The sequence below is a fragment of the Bos javanicus genome, chromosome 19 (assembly GCF_032452875.1).
Source record: "Bos javanicus breed banteng chromosome 19, ARS-OSU_banteng_1.0, whole genome shotgun sequence".
NCBI classification, from domain to species: domain Eukaryota; kingdom Metazoa; phylum Chordata; class Mammalia; order Artiodactyla; family Bovidae; genus Bos; species Bos javanicus.
The window spans coordinates 46,923,225-46,943,626 of NC_083886.1; the positions used below are offsets into that span (position 1 = coordinate 46,923,225).

Here is a 20,402-nt window from a genome sequence, read left to right on the forward strand (position 1 = left end):
ATAGTGAAATAAATATCAGATAACATCAATTTTCAGCATTTTTACTGTGTGGCCCAAAGTATTATATCTGCTTTCAAAAAGGTATAAAAGAAGTCTAGACACCATCCACTATCTTTGTTGCATGATTTTAGCTTTAACTGAACACAGTTCAGATTTTTTTATTCTATGGCTGTAATGGCAAAGAAAAGAAAATCAACAGAGGAAAACATTCTGCTATTGGATAAATCTAGATGAATACCAAGAGTGAGATAGCAGCACCTGAGATGCTAAGAAAGATGATGAAATGGATCATCTGAGTAAACCTGACTATGTACCTTTAGATGATGGTATCCTAATAAACTGTCTCAAACTCAAGGATGAATAAGACAACAGATGCTGAAGGCAGGTATTACAAAATAACAAGAAGAAATAGATGATGTAGACATTAAAAAATTAGACTGGTCATTAAAAAGCTGTATGCAAACCTAAAAATAAAAATATTTTGCAATTATAGTGTCTGATGGCCATCCTCTTTTCAAAAAAATTATAAGCCAAATTAAAAAAAAATTCTTCAAGTATTGTCTTGATGACACAAGTAGAAGAACCAGAAGTAATGATGAACTATAATCTATGAGGGATATCATTTGAAATTTACAATCAGTGTACAAGTTCATGCATGACAACTGATGAACAGTTACATTCAGAGGGTCCTGCCCATTTTGGATATATATTAGTATCTATCGATCAGTCAATAGATGTCTCCAAAATCAAGAAAATATGGGATAAAAATTTAGTTTTCTATATTTAAGCTCTTATTAAATAGTTTAATAGTCTTTGCTTCCCTTTATTTTTATGTTTGTAAATGATCTGTAAATCAACTTACAAGTAATTTTTAAAAAGGAGTTCTTTCAATCCAGATAGAAATGGTAATGACTATTTTTCGTGGTATTTTGAGCTGTACAAAGATATTTGAAACAAAAACTATTGTAGTGTTAGGGATGAAATCCCTCGTGGCTCAGACGGTAAAGAATCTGAATGCAATGTGGGAGACCTGGGTTCGATCCCTGGGTAAGGAAGATCCCCTGGAGAAGGGCAAGGCAACCCAGTCAAGTATGCTTGTCTGGAGAATTCCATGGACAGGGAGCCTGGGGGGCTTTGGTCCATGGGATCACAAAGAGTCAGACACGACTGAGCAAATGACACAAGGACACAAGGGATGAATGCAAAACTGAACTGGCTCCGGGACTGTCCGAAGAGTTGAGATCAGTTATTAGACTCGCAGTAATATACTAGGACCCAATGCAGCTGAGACAGCTGGAAACCTGAATATGAACAAGAACTTATTGGAATGCAGGGGAGAAAACCACCTTGGGTAAAACTGATATGATTAAACACCCAACAAATAGATCTGAAGCAGTAGAAGGGCTGTTATAAAGGCAATGTTTAAAACTTATTTTTACCACCAACAAAAATCAGAAAAAGTAGAAAATGACAGTTTAATAGTACTAGATTTAAAAAAAACGATGTTATTATGTTTCTGGTGTTATTCATATTGGCCCACGTACATCTGTTATTTATTTTAATGTCTAAGATGATATTCTATTTCCTACTGGGAAGAATCAAGATGTCTCTACTTTTCCCCCAACTGCATTTGGTACAACCAACATTCTGATACGTGTAATTTTGTGCATAAGTGCAAGAGTATTTCTCTAGGGTAGTTGTCTTGAAGTAGAGCACTCATGGGTCATGGGGTTTGTGCATCTTGACATACTCCTTTCCCTATTTGGAACCAGTCTGTTGTTCCATGTCCAGTTCTAACTGTTGCTTCCTGACCTGCAGATAGGTTTCTCAAGAGGCACGTTCAGGTGGTCTGGTATTCCCATCTCTTTCAGAATTTTCCAGTTTATTGTGATCCACACAGTCAAAGGCTTTGGCATAGTCAGTAAAGCAGAAATAGATGTTTTTCTGGAACTCTCTTCGTTTTTCCATGATCCAGCGGATGTTGGCCATTTGATCTCTGGTTCCTCTGCCTTTTCTAAAACCAGCTTGAACATCTGGAAGTTCACGGTTCACGTACTGCTGAAGCCTGGCTTGGAGAATTTTGAGCATTACTTTACTAGTGTGTGAGATGAGTGCAATTGTGCGGTAGTTTGAGCATTCTTTGGCATTGCCTTTCTTTGGGACTGGGATGAAAACTGACCTTTTCTCATCCTGTGGCCACTGCTGAGTTTTCCAAATGTGCTGGCATATTGAGTGCAGCACTTTCACAGCATCATCTTTCAGGATTTGAAAGAGCTCAACTGGAATTCCATCACCTCCACTAGCTTTGTTCGCAGTGATACTTCCTAAGGCCCACTTGACTTCACATTCCAGGATGTCTGGCTCTAGGTATGTGATCACACCATTGGGATTATCTGGGTCGTGGAGCTCTTTTTTGTACAGTTCTTCTGTGTATTCTTGCCACCTCTTCTTAATATCTTCTGCTTCTGTTAGGTCCATACCATTTCTGTCCTTTATCGAGCCCATCTTTGCATGAAATGTTCCCTTGGTATCTCTAATTTTCTTGAAGAGATCTCTAGTCTTTGCCATTCTGTTGTTTTCCTCTATTTCTTTGCACTGATCACTGAGGAAGGTTTTCTTATCTCTCCTTGCTCTTCTTTGGAACGCTGCATTCAGATGCTTATATCTTTCCTTTTCTCCTTTGCTTTTCGCTTCTCTTCTTTTCACAGCTATTTGTAAGGCCTCCTCAGACAGCCAGTTTGCTTTTTTGCATTTCCTTTCCATGGGGATGGTCTTGATCCCTGTCTCTTGTACAATGTCAGGAACCTCCATCCATAGTTCATCAGGCACTCTATCAGATCTAGTCCCTTAAATCTATTTCTCACTTCCACTGTATAATCATAAGGGATTTGATTTAGGTCATACCTGAATGGTCTAGTGGTTTTTCCCACTTTCTCCAATTTCAGTCTGAATTTGGCAATAAGGAGTTCATGATCTGAGCCACAGTCAGCTCCCGGTCTTGTTTTTACTGACTATATAGAGCCTCTTACTTCTTATATAGGAGTTATTACAGAGAATTCATTATAGAAGATGCCAATTCTTTGTGGATTATATGGACTTTAAATATCTTCTCTAGTTTGAGACATTTGTATTTAGTGTAATTTGACAAAGAATTTTCTTTATATCAATGTAACCAAATTAACATTTTTTCCATGTCTTTGATTTCTCTGTATTAAAGAAATTCATTCCTAGCATCAATTCTTAAAGCTTTTCCCTATATTTCTAAAACTTTTCTTTTGTAAGTTTTAATTTTGTTTTTTGCAAATCCATTTTGTAATTTTGTATGAAGTGAGATAAGGACTACACTTTATCTTTCTCCACAAAGACAATGATCTCAGTCCCATTTATGGAACAGTATACTATTTCCCCTCTGATTTGTATTGCCACTTTTCACATAATAAGTTCTTCTTATGTTCCTCAGTTTCTTCGGTCTGTTTTTACATGCATATATAAAACTGTTTCAATTACCGGGCTTCCCTGGTGGCTCAGTGGGAAAGAATCCACCTGTCAATGCAGGATACACGGTTCAATCTCTGGTCCAGGAAGATCCCACGTGCTGTGGAGGAACTAAGCCTGTGCATCACAACTACCGAGCCCGCGCTCTAGGGCCCAGGAATTGCAACTACTGACGCCTACATGCCTAGAGCTCACGCTCCACAACTAGAGAAGCCATGCAATGAGAAGCCCATGCACTGCAACTAGAGAACAGCCTTTGAAGCAACAAAGACCCAGCACAGCCCTCCCCCAAAAGAAAAATGTAGGAAAAAAGAAATTGTTTCAATTACTACAGCTTTCCAGTAAGTTCTGATACCTGAATAAGTAAGTTTTCATTATTCTCCAAAATTTCCATGACACTTCAAGCATCCAAATTAAAACAGTTGTTAAATTCCAAAAAATTCATGTTACACTTGACTGGAAAAGCACTTACAGATTAATATGGGCAGAACTGTCATTTTTATGATATGTTAAGATTCCCATATGAACATGTTCTATCTTACCATTTACTAGCTCTTGAAAATTCAAAACTGTTTATAATTTTATCCTTTATTTTTCCTGTTAAGATTTAATCCTAGTTACCTTATCATTCTGACTGCTGTTGTAAGTTAAATCTTTTTTTAAAGTTACATTTTCAGTGTCTTCACACTTTGAGTCATGTTATTCCTTTCCTGCTTGTTAAGTATTTGAGTTTTATTTATTCCTTCCTCAGCTCCCCCTCATGCCTTGAAAAGCTTGAGAACTATATACAATTTTCATATAAACATATGACTTAAGTTTTATGTTAATTAACATCAGCATCTTCTTCCCAAATAATACAAGGATCCTATATGAATTCAACCCACTTACCACATGGTTTGTTCTGTATTTTAGCTCTATCCTTAAAATATATATGTACTGATCATCATTATCATTTTGTACATTGAAAGCTTATTAAATTTTCCTCTTTTAAACCTTTTTATTGTGAAATAAGGCATACCCAGAGGGAAATTTCCCCAAATGTGTATGTATGTCTGAAGGAATTGTCACAAAATGAGCATCCATGTAACCTTAACAGGAACTAGAATAGTGCCAGCATCCTGGCAGTGTCTCCTTACCACCATTCCCCAACACCCCTCACCCATCGTGCCTCAAAGGCACCACAGTCTGATTTTTATGGTAACTATTTCTTTCCTTTATAGTTTTACCAAGTAAGGAACACGTATCATTAAACACTATACTTTAGTGGAGCTTTATATAAATGAAATCATACAGCACAGATGATCCTTTCTTGTCTGATTTCTTTTGCTCAACGTTCATTTGTGATATCTACAAATATGAATAGCTATGTGTACAGCCAGGCTTCCCTGGTAGCTCAGCTGGTAAAGAATCCACCTGCAATGCAGGAGACCCTGGTTCAATTCCCGGGTTGGGAAGATCCACTGGAAAAGGGACAGGCTACCCACTCCAACATTTTTGGGTCTCCCTGGTTGGCTCAGCTGGTAAAGAATCTGCAATGTGGGAGACCTGGGTTTGATCCCTGGATTGAGAAGATACCTGGAGAAGGGAAGGGCTATACCCACTCCAGTATTCTGGCCTGGAGAATTCCATGGACTATATAGTCCATAGGTTGCCATAGTCTGTTTACTTTTATTATAATACAGTAATTTATTGTATATTTATATGACTGTGAATTCTAGGTTGACAAGTTACTCTCTTAAAAAAAGGCATTTAACTGATTTCTGATTTTCATCGTTTCTGTTGAGAAGACAAAGTGTGAAAGTGTAAGTCACTCAGTCATGTCCAACTCTTTGCAATCCCATGGACTATACAGTCCATGGAATTCTCCAGGCCAAAAGACTGCAGTGGTAGCCATTCTCCAGGGGATTGTCCCAACCCAGGAATTGAACCCAGGTCTCCTGCACTGCAGGCAGGTTCTTTACCAGCTAAGTCACTGAGAAGACAAGTGCCATCTATTTCTGCTTACTGAAAAATAATTCACTTTTTTCCTCTAGTTGTTTTTAAGATTTCTCTTTTTTTTTGTTTTCAGCTGTTTAATAACGATCATCTATACATGCAGAATTCTTTGGTATTTCTCTTGCTTGAGGTTCATATGCTGGAACCCATGGACTGATGTTCTTCATCAGTTTTAGAAAATTCTAAACCTCTTTTTCTTCAAATACTGCTTTTGCTCTGTTCTCTTTCTCCTGACTTTTTGGAAATTTAAATATGTGCACGAGACCTTGTCATGGTTTTATCTCTATTGCCTTTCATCCTTTGTTTCTGGTTATTTTCGTTTAACATCTTTTGGTTCACTAATTCTCTCTTTGGATGTGTCTAATCTGTTGCTTCAATGTGATTTAATTTACTTACTTTCTCATTCTCAGAATTTCCACTTGATTTTTTTTGTAACATTTTCCAATGCTCTGCCAAAATTTTCAATCTTTTTTCTCTCTGAACGTGGTAAGTATACTTAAAATACTATACCTGAGAATTCCAATATCTTGAGGCCCAATTTCTATCATCTTTTGTTTTTCTTTGTGTGTGTTCACGTCTTTGTGTATCTGATTCCTTTTGATTATAAGCCTGGCACTGCATTTGCAAACTATAGAAGCAGTTTATGACCTTACATGACACTATCTTACTCCAGGAAGGATGTACAATTCTGTCAAATGCCGGGGTCACTAATCGTTCAGGAACCCTCAGACTAGTTTTAGAGAATGACACAATTCAAAGCTTATCTGTAGCCTCTATTAGAACATGTCTACTTCTGGTTAACATTTGCTCCTGTGGTGTAGCCTTTCATGGTCCCAACTCAAAAGTGAGCAGGTTCATCAAGAGTCCCCTCTTTGTGGGCCATGGGCTCTAATCTCTTTTCCCCTTACATTCACTCACTAGCCAGTCAAAAGGGTTACAGAGCTGTTTAGCAACTCCAGAATTGGCTCATTTCTCCAGAGGAACAGTGACCCCATACTCTGGGACCTTTTCCCCCTGGGCCTCCATTCTCCCCATAGATCTTTGGTATTAGGCTCTTGATGCCTCCAAGCAAAAAAATAAATAAATAAAACTTTTCGTTGAGCCTTTCTGGTAGTGTTCAGTGGCAGGCACAATTTAAATTACCTAATCTGCAACTACCAGAAGTTAAAGTTCCAAATTTTATCTACATTTTCACCAATTTCATTGCTCACCATTGTTTCTAGTACCCAATCCACTCCTTCTGGGTTCAATATTTTTCAGTCTCAAGTACATCCTGCTTCACATTCTTCCAACAAGCTTCTGTGACTTGTTGGAAGCTTCTAATAGTTAATTCTATTAGACTTTATCTGAAAAAATACCTTCATTCTATTTTAATCCTGAATGAGAATTAAACTGGATATAAAATTTTAAGTTGACAGTTATTTTCACTTAGCTCTGTGAAGATATCTTTCCACTGTTTTCTGATCTCTCTTGCTATTGTTAAAAACTTTACTGTCAACATAATGGATATCTCTTTGGATGTCATCATCATTTCTTCATTGCTAATACTAAGACATTTCTCTTTTTGCTTTGGCATTCTCCAGTTTCACTACAACGCATCTACATATAAGTTAATTTTTACTTTTCCCATTTGAACTCATGGGCTACATGAATTTAGGTATTTATAAATCTAAGTTTTTTTAAAATCAATTCTAGAACGTTTTCAGCCACTCTATTTTTGAATATTGCCTCTATACTATTCTATTTGGGTTTCTTATTTTAGTTCTGTTATCTCAATTTCTCTTTCATACTTTCCATCTCTGTATCTCTTTGTGCCACATTCTGGGTGATTTCTTTAGATCTATTCTTCTGTTTATCACTTCTCTCTTCAGCTGAAGCTACTGCTTATGCTGAACCTAGTTGCTGCTGCTGCTGCTAAGTCGCTTCAGTCGTATCCAACTCTGTGCGACCCCACAGACGGCAGCCCACCAGGCTCCCCCGTCCCTGGGATTCTCCAGGCAAGAACACTGGAGTGGGTTGCCATTTCCTTCTCCAGTGCATGAAAATGAAAAGTGAAAGTGAAGTCGCTCAGTCGTGTCTGACTCTTAGCAACCCCATGGACTGCAGCCTACTAGGCTCCTCTGTCCATGGGATTTTCCAGACAAGAGTACTGGAGTGGGGTGCCATTGCCTTCTCCAGCTGAACCTAGTTGCTGAGTTTTAAATTTTGATGATGTTTCTATTTATTGGAAATATTTTAGCTTTCCCTGTGGGAAGCTCCTGTAGCCTGGGTTTGGTGGAGGACCCTTTGGGGTGTTCTTTTATCTAACACCTCTATGTGGGATCATTAATCCAGGATTCATTTTAAAATTAACTTCCCAATTTGGGGACCTCAAAGTATATTGGTGGTGTGCATATGTACGTCTCCCCCCGCCACCTCCTAAGCATGAGCCAAAGACCCATGGTTTAGAATGTGAGATTCCTTAGCTTCCACTCTAGAACCCAGGCAAATAGTTGAACAATTCTGTCATTTCTCTGTTGGTAGGGAAATAATTTCTAGTCATTTCTCTCCACTGATGATACCGTCACTTCGGAGGTCCCAGTTCCTAGTCCACATCTTAAGTAAGTTCAAGGGCTCATTTTATGCCCCCTTGTTGTTGTTCAGTCACCCAGTCATGTCTAACTCTTTGCAACCCATGAACCGCAGCATGCCAGGCCTCACTGTCCTTCACCATCTCCCAAAGTTTGCCCAAGTTCATGTCCAATGCACCAGTGATGCCATCTAACCATTTCATCCTCTGACGCCCTCATCTTCTGCCTTCAATATTTTCCAGTGTCAGGGACTTTGCCAATGAGTCAGCTAGTGGATGCTAAAACTCAAAGGCACACATTACCAGCACCAAAAAAGGAAGCTCATTATCTTTAGCACTTTAATTTCCAGTTTTCTTTTAATTTCTGAAGACATTTCTTTCCCGAGAGCTCAATTGTTCTTCTGAAAATATTTTAATTATATTTTACCCAGCATTTGAAGATTTTTGTATGTTTTCATGCTTTCTAGTCTACTGTATTTCCAGAACCAGAAATCTCATGACATTGTTTTTCAACTTTTCTTTAATGAAACAAATACATTAATACTAGTATATTAGTCAAGGTTTTCCAGAGAAACAGAATCAACACATCTATAGATGTATTCTATCTATTCTATTGGTGCTTTAAAAAATATATTTATTCTAGACCTAGATTTATCTTTTTACCTATCTAGAGATTAATTGGAGAAGGCAATGGTAACCCACTCCAGTACTCTTGCCTGGAAAATCCCATGGATGGAGGAGCCTGGTAGGCTGCAGTCCATGGGGTCGCTAAGAGTTGGACACGACTGAGCGACTTCACTTTCACTTTTCATTTTTATGCATTGGAGAAGGAAATGGCAACCCACTCCAGTGTTCTTGCCTGGAGAATCCCAGGGACGGGGGAGCCTGGTGGGCTGCCGTCTATGGGGTCGCAGAGTTGGACACAACTGAAGCCAACTTAGCAGTAGCAGTAGCAGCAGAGATTAATTATAAGGAACTTGTTAACAGAATTATGGGAACTGACAAGTCTTACTATCTGTACTGGGTGAGCTGGAGACACAAGAGAGCCAATGGTGTGGCTCTCTCATCCAAAGGCCTGTAAGCTTGAGAGCCAGGAAGAGTGGGTGTTTCAGTTCGAGTCTGAAGGCAGAAAAAAACTGATGTCCCAGCTCAGGGCAGTCAGGCAAAAGGAAATTCCCTCTTACTCAAGTGAGGGTAAGCCTTTTTCTTCTTTTCAGGTCTTCAACTGATGGCATATTAGCAAGGACAACTGCTTTACTTAGTCTACAGATTCAAATGGTAAACACAACCCAAACAAAACAATGTTTGACTGATGTCTGGGCACCCTAGGGCCCAGAAAACTAACACAAAATTAGCCATCCTAATTAGTAAACTCTGGTTTGATTTTTAGTTAATTTTATTTTTCTAAGATCCAAATCAAATTTTCCTTTGTGACCTAACAGCTTATACCTGTCATTCTACAGCTGAGTTGGGTCAGTGGTAAGTAAACTAGCTTTCTGCACAAGAACTTTACACATACATAATTCTATAAGTCTCTTTATGGATTTAACTTCTCTCTTTTATGATAAATGAGTTCAAGACTCTAGAAGTAATGTGAAACAAAAGTGTCACTTAAAAAGATATTCATGATATGTTTTGGGAGAACTTTTGGCTTATATCACCATCCATCTTTGTATTCTAAACATGTGGATACTGACATCTGCTCACAACATGTAACTCTCCCATAATCCCAGTTTAGTGACATAACTCGGTTCTAAATAAATTTTACTTACAATTTCTTCAAACTGTAAATTATGGCAACATGTTTTACACCAGAACTTTGGGTTTCAATCATCACATAAATGACAACAAACTTTTACTAAATTATATTAGCATTACCCTCCTTTGCTCCTCTTCAGCATCAGCAAAGAGTTTACGAATGTTAGCCTCTGACTCTCCCACATATTTGTTGAGAATTTCCGGCCCGTTGACCACTTTAGGCTCTCTTGCATTCAACATCTTGCCAATCTGTCGAGCCAACAGAGTCTTACCACAACCTGGAGGCCCGTATAACAGGATGCCTTTAACATGTTTGCAGCCTAAAAGGAAAAGAGAACAGTCTTACATCAACTAAGTAAGTAAGACATCAAGATTTCCTTTCTTCATATGCATGTTAGGAAAAATACAGCAATCGCATTAACATACATTAATATCCAGGTGCTATAAACATAACAAGAATGAACTAAACCTCTTTTTAAAATAGAATATTCCACAAACAATTCCTACACCAGTACCAATAGTTGAGGGGGAAAGCTGCCAATTAAAGGTCTTTGGAAAAGTATATCTGAATTATGATTTAGTTTAGAACAAATACTTTTAACTGTGAAAATGTCTCTTTGACTTAAATACCTAATTAGGAACTATTACTTCTTTTTCATTATCCTTCACTTTAAAGCTAGCAGGGGAAAAAGAGATCTGTTTTCAGGCAAATTTAACTCAACACAAATCTATTATGATACAATAGCTATGGAAACTATATCTTAGTCATAGAAATTACAGGTCTGCCTGTCAATACAAGTACTGGAAGAAAGGGCAGACATGTCTGAGTTGGGTGGGGACTGAGCAATCCACAGGATCCAGATGGATGTTACAGACTTTGCGGATAAAGCTGAATGCCCTATTTCACAGGACTATGCCAAGTGAGAAACCTGCTTTTCAGAACCACCAAGAAGAAAATGAAGCTTCCAAAGAACAGTGTTCAACTCTTTTTGAGGCAAACATTGCTAAATGCATTAAAGGTATCATTAACAACAAAAAATAGCAAGACTGAATGACTTAAGACTCCCTAGAATTTCTTGAGCTCACTCTATGCAAGCATTTACTCCATTTCTGAAAATTAAGAGGAACTTTGGTTTCTGTTTATTCACTCTAGAAATTCTCACCTATCTTGCAGTTTCACACTTAAGATGCTTGACTCTTTTCTTATGAGTTTCTTTATACTACACCAAAAAAGCACTCTGTGAAATAATAAATTCTTAGATTTCAAGTGTTACACTCAAAACTACAGGTGAACAGGAAATTTTCTGGAAATGGAATATAGTTAAGTTTTTATGGAAAATGTCCTCATTTGGAATGAAACCTTAAAAAACTGTATCTTTAAGAAAATTATGACAATATATTTAATGACTCACATAAAGAAAACCACAAGATTCAACCAACTCTAACTAGAAATTTTAGATTCTAAGGAGGAAGATACTTGGTGTTGCCTGTATGGCCATTGCTTCTTTGTTTCAAAAAGGGACTCCCTTTTAAATTCTTGAAAGTGATGAGATCTATGCTTATGGTTAGACTTTTAGAGACAAGGGGAACTTGGTAGAAACATATGAAGGCTTAGATTATTAACCTTCTCATCAAGAGTAAGTTCATGTTTCAAGAACTGTAGCCTATAATATGTCTTTGCCCTTGTCCCACCCTTGGGGCATAAGGGGTAAGGAGATAAGGGGATAAGCCTTGAGCTTCTCCTAGAGGCCAACACCACCAGGCACCCTCAGGATCCAATCTACTGGGACACATCTGAAGTGAACTCTGGAAGTTCACTTCAGTTCAGTCACTCAGTCATGTCTAACTCTTTTGTGACCCCGTGGACTGCAGCACATCAGGCCTTCCTGTCCTTTACTCAAATTCATGTCCACTGAGTTGGTGATGCTACCCAACCATCTCATCCTCTGTTGTCCCCTTCTCCCACCTTCAATCTTTCCCAGCATCAGGGACTTTTCAAATGAGTCAGTTCTTCGCATCAGGTGGCCAACGTATTGGAGTTTCAGCTTCAGCATCAGTCCTTCCAATGAACACCCAGGACTGATCTTTAGGATGGACTGGTTGGATTTCCTTGCAGTCCAAGATACTCTCAAGAGTCTTCTCCAACACCACAATTCAAAAGCATCGATTCTTCAGCTTTTTTTTTCCTCAGGTGCTCAGCTTTCTTTACAGTCCAACTCTCACATCCACACATGACTACTGGAAAAAACATAGCCTTGACTAGACTGACCTTTGTTGGCAAAGTAATGTCTCTGGCTTTTAGTAAGCTGTCTAGGTTGGTCATAACTTTTCTTCCAAGGAGCAAGCGTCTTTTAATTTCATGGCTGAAGCCACCACCTGCAGTGATTTTGGAGCCCCTCAAAAATAAAGTCTATCACTGTTTCCACTGTTACCCCATCTATTTGCCATGAAGTGACAGGACCAGAAGCCATTGATATTAGTTTTCTGAATGTTGAGCTTTAAGCCAACTTTTTTACTCTCCTCATTCACTTTCATCAAGAGACTCTGTAGTTCTTCTTTGCTTTCTGCCATAAGGGTGGTGTCATCTGCATATCTGAGGTTATTGATATTTCTCCCAGCAATCTTAATTCCATCTTGTGCTCCATCCAGTCCAGTGTTTCTCATGATGTACTCTACATATAAGTTAAATAAGCAGGGTGACAATATACAGCCTTGATATACTCCTTTCCCTATTTGGAACCAGTCTGTTGTTCCATGTCCAGTTCTAACTGTTGCTTCCTGACCTGCATACAGATTTCTCAGGAGGCAGGTCAGGTGGTCTGGTATTTCCACCTCTTTCAGAATTTTCCACAGTTTGTGGTGATCCACACAGGCAAAGGCTTTGGCATAGTCAATAAAGCAGAAGTAGATGTTTTTCTGGAACTCTCTTGTTTTTTTGATAATCCAATAGATGTTGGTAATCTGATCTCTGGTTCCTCTGCCTTTTCTAAAACCATCTTGAACATCTGGAAGTTCACGTTCACGTACTGTTGAAGCCTGGCTTGGAGAATTTTGAGCATTACTTTACTAGAGTGTGAGATGAGTGCAATTGTATGGTAAGTTTGAGCACTCTTTGGCATTGCCTTTCTTTGGGAACTCTGGAAACTGGCTCATAATCTTCCACCCCAAGCCAACCACTACTGTTTGACTTAAAACTATTTGTAAAAAACCATACCAGAGGAAAATGGAGGTGGTGGGAATGAAACAGGCACAAGGGGAGAAGACCCAGAAAGGAGAAAACAAAGACATGCTTAACACCTACAAAGTACCAGAGCTTAGCCCCATCTCCAGTCTCTTAACCTTCTCCAAGTTCCTCAACTTCCTCCTAACCACACTTCCTTCCAGTTAAGCCATACTTTCTTTCAAGGACTCTTGCTTCCTCGGCATTCTTACATTTCTGTTATACCTATCTCAGGAGCCCTGAACACAATATGACTTTATTGCACCTAAACATTGGCCACAGAGCAAGACCAGAGAAAATTACACCACTATGCTGACTGATATCCTAAGAGCTTCATGCTATCTGATTTCAGCTCTACTCTGCTTCCTCAGTATCGTATGCCACCCCTCACTCGTTTCTGTTAATCTCCCATTCTCCTTAGTAATTATCCAGATCGTCACTGTTCTCTTCTCAAGTGCTACCCATGTCATTAATTCTTAGGGATGATTTAGATTTCTACTTTGCACATTAAAAAAAAAATCTATCAAGTATGAATTCTGTTTAGCTCCCTGCTTCCTTTTTTTTTAACACTGCAAATTTATTATCTAACAGTTCTTTAAGTCATAAGTTTGAGTGGGTTTGGGTAGCTCAGATCCATTTTTCATAAGACTGAAATCAAGGTGTGAGTCAGTGGGGTTTTGGGTAAAATCAGTTTCCAAGTATATGCAGGTTGTTGATAGAATCCATTTCCTTGTGACTGTAACACTGCGATTCCTGTTTCTTTGCTGGCTGTCAGCTGGGGGTTCATCTTTTCTCCCAGAGGCTGCCTGTTTTCTTTTGATACTTTCCACGTGGTCTCCCTCCAGTGAGTGACTGAGTTTCTCTTATGCTTCCGATCTCTTGAGCTTCTTTTTCTGACACATCTCTCTCTTCTGCCTTCCTCTTCTGCTTTAAGCTACCTTCTGTGATTATGTTACGCCCACCCCGATAATTCAGGTTAATCTATCTTTTGACATGATTATTAGTAACCTTAATTACATATCCAGACTCTCTTTGCATCCCTGCTTCTTTATCTACAGATTTATCTGCAGACATCTCCATTCTCAACTTCAGCAACTGTTCTCAGAGGAGGAGTTTCCTTCCTCTTCTCCAAGATTTAAATTGCAATTATTTGTCTTTATACTTTCTTCTCTACTAGACTGTGAACTATTCAAGGCAGGTGCTGTCTCATCAATTCTGAATTGCAAACACTCAGCATTAATATCTAGCACATAATATATACTCAATAAATAGGTGAACAAGTAAATTGTTGACATCTTTCCTACAAAACTCAGAGAAAATGGGAGGCAAGAAGATGATTTTTTTAAAAAAAATTATTTGAAGCTCTTGTTTGAAAGTATTTATTTTGTATTTGAAGCTCTCCACAAAAGTATTTACTTTCATGGCTAAGATAATTTAAATACCTAAAAAAAAATGCCTTTGGAAACACTGGGACTTTACAAATTTGGCCAAACTACATAATATCTAAGTACTAGATTTTTAACTCTGTAACTCTGTTTTTGTATGTGGGAAATGCTCAATTTAATATGTTTTGAATTAAATTAACTCAGATGTTATGAAACGAATAACCCACAAGATATTACCATGAAATTTGAAAGAAAGAGATAAAACGCACATCCATGGAACTTATATATAATCTATAATACAGATCTGTGAAATTACAGAATCTGTTCAATATAACATCAACAGGAACGTCATAAAAGCTCTAATCTGCATTAAAACCATCATTCTACCATCTTTTTTAGGATTCCAAGAAAGCACATCAAAAAATATACACTTACATGTGAAGATTTTAAAAAATCCACTTCCACAAAGGAAGCAGTTACCTGAATAAGCAGTGGAAATGGGACTTTGTTATTACTATTATTATCATAGCTTTTTCAACTTATTAAATAAGCATTGGTCTCTAATTTTAAATGAGTCATAAAACTCTTCATAAGTAATTCCATTCAACAAAAGTGTATTAAGCTCCTGTTTGGACTAGGCACGAAACGAGGTGTTTGGGATACAAACATGAAAAAGGCAGTCCATACCTGCAGGGCATTTCTGATTTAGTAGGAAAGACAGAAATAAAAATAAGTTATCTATAATATAATATGACATTATCAGAGATGTGCATGAAATGTTTTTGGAACCTAGCCAAGAGAGACTGATCTTGCCAGGGTGATGGCAGAAAATTAGGGATGGACACAGGGGAAGGGATAACACAGAGTCTGGGCCTTGGAGGATGGCTTGAGGTTCCTAGTTGAGCAAAGGAAGGGAAATGGCAGCCTAAAAACAGAGACCAGCACTAGATCAGGCACGGCGGCATGGACCTAGAAGCTGTCCTCTCAAGACAGCCAGTCATCCCTTCCGTGGCTGGGAGCCTTGGAGGTGAGTGCCTGAATACAAGGTTGACAGGTTCCCAACTAAGACAGGCCTCAACACCATGCCAGGAGTTTTTAATCTGTTTTGTAAAAACCCAGAGGTTTCTAATCAGGGAGGCTACATAATGAGATGTGTGTTTAAAAGCTAACTCTGGTGGCAGAGCAGAGGAAGGATTAGAGAACAAAGACCAGAGGGTGGGAGTCTAGCTGGAGGAATGTTCTTAACCTTTTTCTGGGGACACTGCCTCACTGTCTGGCTTTGGGTTTTTTGCCAATTAAGCCTTCCTATCCCTCCAAGTCCTTTGGAAGCACATGAACAATTGGGTCGAGAGGCCTCAGAAGGCTGCCTCCCTACTGATGCCCCAGCTTTCCCCTGAGCTTCTCCAGAACATGAAGGCCTAGCACTGATGCTGGGAGCCTCTGATCTCTGACCGCTAGACTGTCTGACTGCCAAGCTGTACTGATTGCTGTTACTTTTTTTCCCCTTTATGTCTTACATGCCCCCTCACTACTCAGAGATCAGTTCCCTGAGTTAGGGAACTACATAGCAAAGGGTAGGCACAGAGGAAGGAGAAATCAGTGGAACTGACTTGTTTAAAATGTCATGTTCTCTCATTCTATCCCTTACTTTTTTTCCCATGGAATAGTCTAGTGGACCTCCCTAGAAAAATGCCCACGTACGAAAATTTGTATGCAGTTTTGAGAAGATTCTTATCTCCTCTGAGGTCCAGGCATGGAATTCAAATTAAAAATCCCTGAGTACTACAGAAGTAATCCAGACAAGAGACCAGAAATGGGAAGAGGCAACAACTGTTTGCGACTCCTACAGCTCAATTCCAGAAAAATAAATGACCCAATCAAAAAATGGGCCAAAGAACTAAATAGACATTTCTCCAAAGAAGACATACAGATGGCTAACAAACACATGAAAAGATGCTCAACATCACTCATTATCAGAGAAATGCAAATCAAAACCACTATGAGGTACCATTTCATGCCAGTCAGAATGGCTGCGATCCAAAAGTCTACAAGCAATAAATGCTGGAGAGGGTGTGGAGAAAAGGGAACCCTCCTACACTGTTGGTGGGAATGCAAACTAGTACAGCCACTATGGAGAACAGTGTGGAGATTCCTTAAAAAACTGGAAATAGAACTGCCTTATGATCCAGCAATCCCACTGCTGGGCATACACAATGAGGAAACCAGAAGGGAAAGAGACACGTGTACCCCAATGTTCATCGCAGCACTGTTTATAATAGCCAGGACATGGAAGCAACCTAGATGTCCATCAGCAGATGAATGGATAAGAAAGCTGTGCTACATATACACAATGGAGTATTACTCAGCCATTAAAAAGAATACATTTGAATCAGTTCTAATGAGGTGGATGAAACTGGAGCCTATTATACAGAGTGAAGTGAGCCAGAAAGAAAAACACCAATACAGTATACTAATGCATATATATGGAATTTAGAAAGATGGTAACAATAACCCTGTATATGAGACAGCAAAAGAGACACTGATGTATAGAACAGTCTTTTGGACTCTGTGGGAGAGGGAGAGGGTGGGATGATGTGGGAGAATGGCATTGAAATATGTATAATATCATATATGAAACGAGTCACCAGTCCAGGTTCGATGCACAATACTGGATGCTTGGGGCTGGTGCAATGGGACGACCCAGAGGGATGGTATGGGGAGGGAGGAGGGAGGAGGGTTCAGGATGGGGAACACATGTATACCTGTGGTGGATTCATTTCGATATATGGCAAAACCAATACAATATTGTGAAGTTAAAAAATAAAATAAAATTAAAAAAAAAAAAAAAAGGACTTGTTGAAAGCTTAGAAAAGGTATCAGAACTCCTGGTTCAATATTTTTGAATGTTTGCTCTGGGCACATGAAAAGCCTCCAAAAGCTTTAAGCAGAGGAATGTGACAAGAGGGACAAATGCTCCAGAGACAGAGGATGAGGCCTGGAAAGAGAACATGTGATGTAAAAATCAGGAGGTTCATGCTGATCTAGGTCAGATCATTTGGGGCTGAGGTAGGAGAAGGAAGTCAAGTAGTGTAGGCAGGAACAGACAAGAGGTAACACTTTCTGGAACTCTGGCAACCTAGAGAGGGGATTTAAGGAGAGGTGCAAGGAAACTTCTTCTGAGACTAGTGAAGTAAAGAGGAAGTGAGCTGAGGTTCCGCCTGCTGGGTTTTGTTTATCACCTGAAGTAGGGGCTGAGGTCATCTAAAGAATGCAGGATGAGGAGATGGCACTGGTAAACATGTGAAAATTTGGAAAGAACGTGAGGAACTGGGGAAATGTGTGAGAAAGTGGGCTTGAGCAGACAGATGCCACTGGGTAAGTGAACTCAGCATAGGAAAGTCAGGTCACTGAGGAACTCTCCTCTTTGTTGTAATTATATAAGCAACTTACAGTGTGAGGTAAGGTGTAGGTTCTTACTCAGTTCTGTAAATACAAATTTTATTAAAGCTGGCATAAGAATCTTGACTTTTGGGGTTTTAACCACTGTTTTTTCCAAAACTGAATCTTAAACTTTAGCATTGCAGGGTAAATAAAATTACCACAAAAAAACCCAAAACTATCCCCAAATCCAAAACTACCACGTGGCCTGTTCTCACCACTCTCCCTCTAATTTCCACAAATTTTGAGGCTTTAATTTTCATTTCTAAATCATTTGCATCTTTTCTCCTTCCTCCATAATTTATGGACTAATAGTATAAGCAAAAGAGACACTGATGTATAGAACAGTCTTTTGGACTCTGTGGGAGAGGGAAAGGGTGGGATGATTTGGGAGAATGGCATTGAAATATGTATAATATCATATATGAAACGAGTCGCCAGTCCAGGTTCGATGCACGATACTGGATGCTTGGGGCTGGTGCAATGGGAGGACCCAGAGGGATGGTATGGGGAGGGAGGAGGGAGGAGGGTTCAGGATGGGGAACACATGTATACCTGTGGCGGATTCATTTCGATATATGGCAAAACCAATACAATATTGTAAAGTTAAAAAATTAAATTAAATTAAAAAAAAAATAGTGCCAAAGCATTTCTTCTCTTCATTTCCTGAGTTGTTAATTAACTGCTTATTTTAATAACTGCTTCTGTTAATCTCTTCCTAAAAACACCTAATTTTTATCTGGATGAGGCACAAATGTAACACTCCTGGTTATTGTACCATAAAGGAAGGTGGTAGTGAAAACCATAATTCAGAATGGCCAAAACTGGCTTTATAATACTTGGTTTTGGAATTTAAGTTGCTAATTATATCTGAATATAGGAGTAAATGAAGTTTTGGGACTGTGTTCTTTGACTCATTCAACAAGTGTTACATTAAGATGAGGTTGTTCTCTTCTGATTATTTCTCTTTCCTCAGTGAAATTAAAGATTCCAAATTATCAGCTGCTGGTGAGGATGGAATGAAGCAAGAGGTAATGTTGGATGTTTGCAGAGAATGGAGATGAACTAGTCCTCTCAGAGAGGGGGCAGGGAAATTGACAAGACTAAGGAAATACATCCCTTCTAGGCCTCTTGGCTAAGACCAGGTGTAGACTAAGGGGATATAGAAGGAATGCCAGGAAACACTGATTCCAAGATATACTGATGCTTGCTTGATATTTGGTTCTTAAATTTAAAGTGAGGCCAAACATCATGGTTTTGTGTTTTTCTGAAGCCATATTCAAGAGTAAGCAGGTAGCTGAGAAACACTTGACACACAGAACATGAGGAGCAAGGCTGTTAAGGGCGTACCGTAGGAGGGTAAAGGGCTTCTGCAATGGCTCAGCAGGTAAAGAATCCACCGCAAATGCAGGAGACACAGGAGATGTGGGTTCAATCCCTGGGTCAGGAAGATCCCCTGGGGAAGGAAATGGCAACCCACTTCAGTATTGTTGCCTGGAAAATCCCACAGACAGAGGAACCTGGCGGGCTACAGTCCACAGGATTGCAAAGAGTCGGATGCAACTGAGCACACACAGAGGCGGGTAAAGGTGGTAGACCACGGAATCTAAGCTGGGTAGAGATGACAAAACAGCTGGGAAGTGACAGAGTAAATTAACTGGAAGGTCCCACAGGACTGAACTTGCTGGAGTAGGGGTGAGACGTAGGCTAAAAGAAAGCAAGGAGGAAATGGGAGGTGGCTAGAGAGCAAGAGGCTTAAAACTGAGACCCCCAAAGTCGTGGTTATTAGTCATGGTGCAGTCTTGGGTATGACCAAAGTGAGTGTTTGAGATGGAGTCAAAGAAAAGTTAAATGGAGAACTGTGAAGATAGACTGTTAGACAAATCACCAACAAGGATACTAAAGTCACCAGGGACACACAGAAAAATAAAACAATCAAGATTACAGTTAGAGGAGCAAGTAAGCCAGACAAGTTCTTTATCTGGCCCCCCTGTTCATTCTTCTCTAGCAGGGCTATTCCTGTTCTCTTCCATTTTGTTCTCCATATGTTAGGGACAATGAAAAGTATTAATGTCTATTATTGTAAAATTAATGCCTATTATTGTCTATTATTTTACATCATTATGTAAAAGCTATTAATAAAGGTACAAATAATGTTAAATGCCAGTAACATAAATACAGCAAATGGTAATGCCATTGTTTACTAAGGATTTAAGCAAATATGACACTGGAAACTCACTGTAAGACTATATTCTGTAAATAATTTAGTGTAAGGATGGTTTGTATCTCATTCTAGAGCTCTTGTCATAAGGAATTTTTAATGATTTGCTAGAATATGAACTGCAAAGCTGAATTTCAATTATATTTCACAGTGGATATTTGTCAAATGGATGAAAGTACAGCTTGTGGTCAGGCACCAGATAGGTGAAGAATGACTGGTTTAAGCACGTTAGAAAATAAATCATGTGAAAAATCTCAACAGAACGTTAAAAATTACTAACTCAGAGTCCCATTTTTCTGACCATTGATTCTCAGACTTAGA

The 20,402-nt window shown here is 39.0% G+C and overlaps 1 protein-coding gene and 1 long non-coding RNA gene across 3 annotated transcripts in view; one reads left to right on the forward strand and one right to left on the reverse strand.

Moving 5' to 3' along the window:
• NSF (N-ethylmaleimide sensitive factor, vesicle fusing ATPase) overlaps positions 1–20,402 on the reverse strand; it is a 150,543-nt gene that overhangs the window by 63,347 nt on the left and 66,794 nt on the right. For both annotated transcript variants that reach the window (XM_061392196.1, XM_061392195.1), the window contains exon 9: positions 9,938–10,137. In XM_061392196.1, the coding sequence (XP_061248180.1) occupies positions 9,938–10,137 (200 nt within the window). The remainder of the gene's footprint in view (positions 1–9,937; positions 10,138–20,402) is intronic.
• Positions 10,070–14,906, forward strand: LOC133232593 (uncharacterized). The gene is made up of 3 exons (XR_009731404.1): positions 10,070–10,172; positions 10,727–10,836; positions 14,822–14,906. It is a non-coding gene; the product is annotated as an uncharacterized LOC133232593 (long non-coding RNA).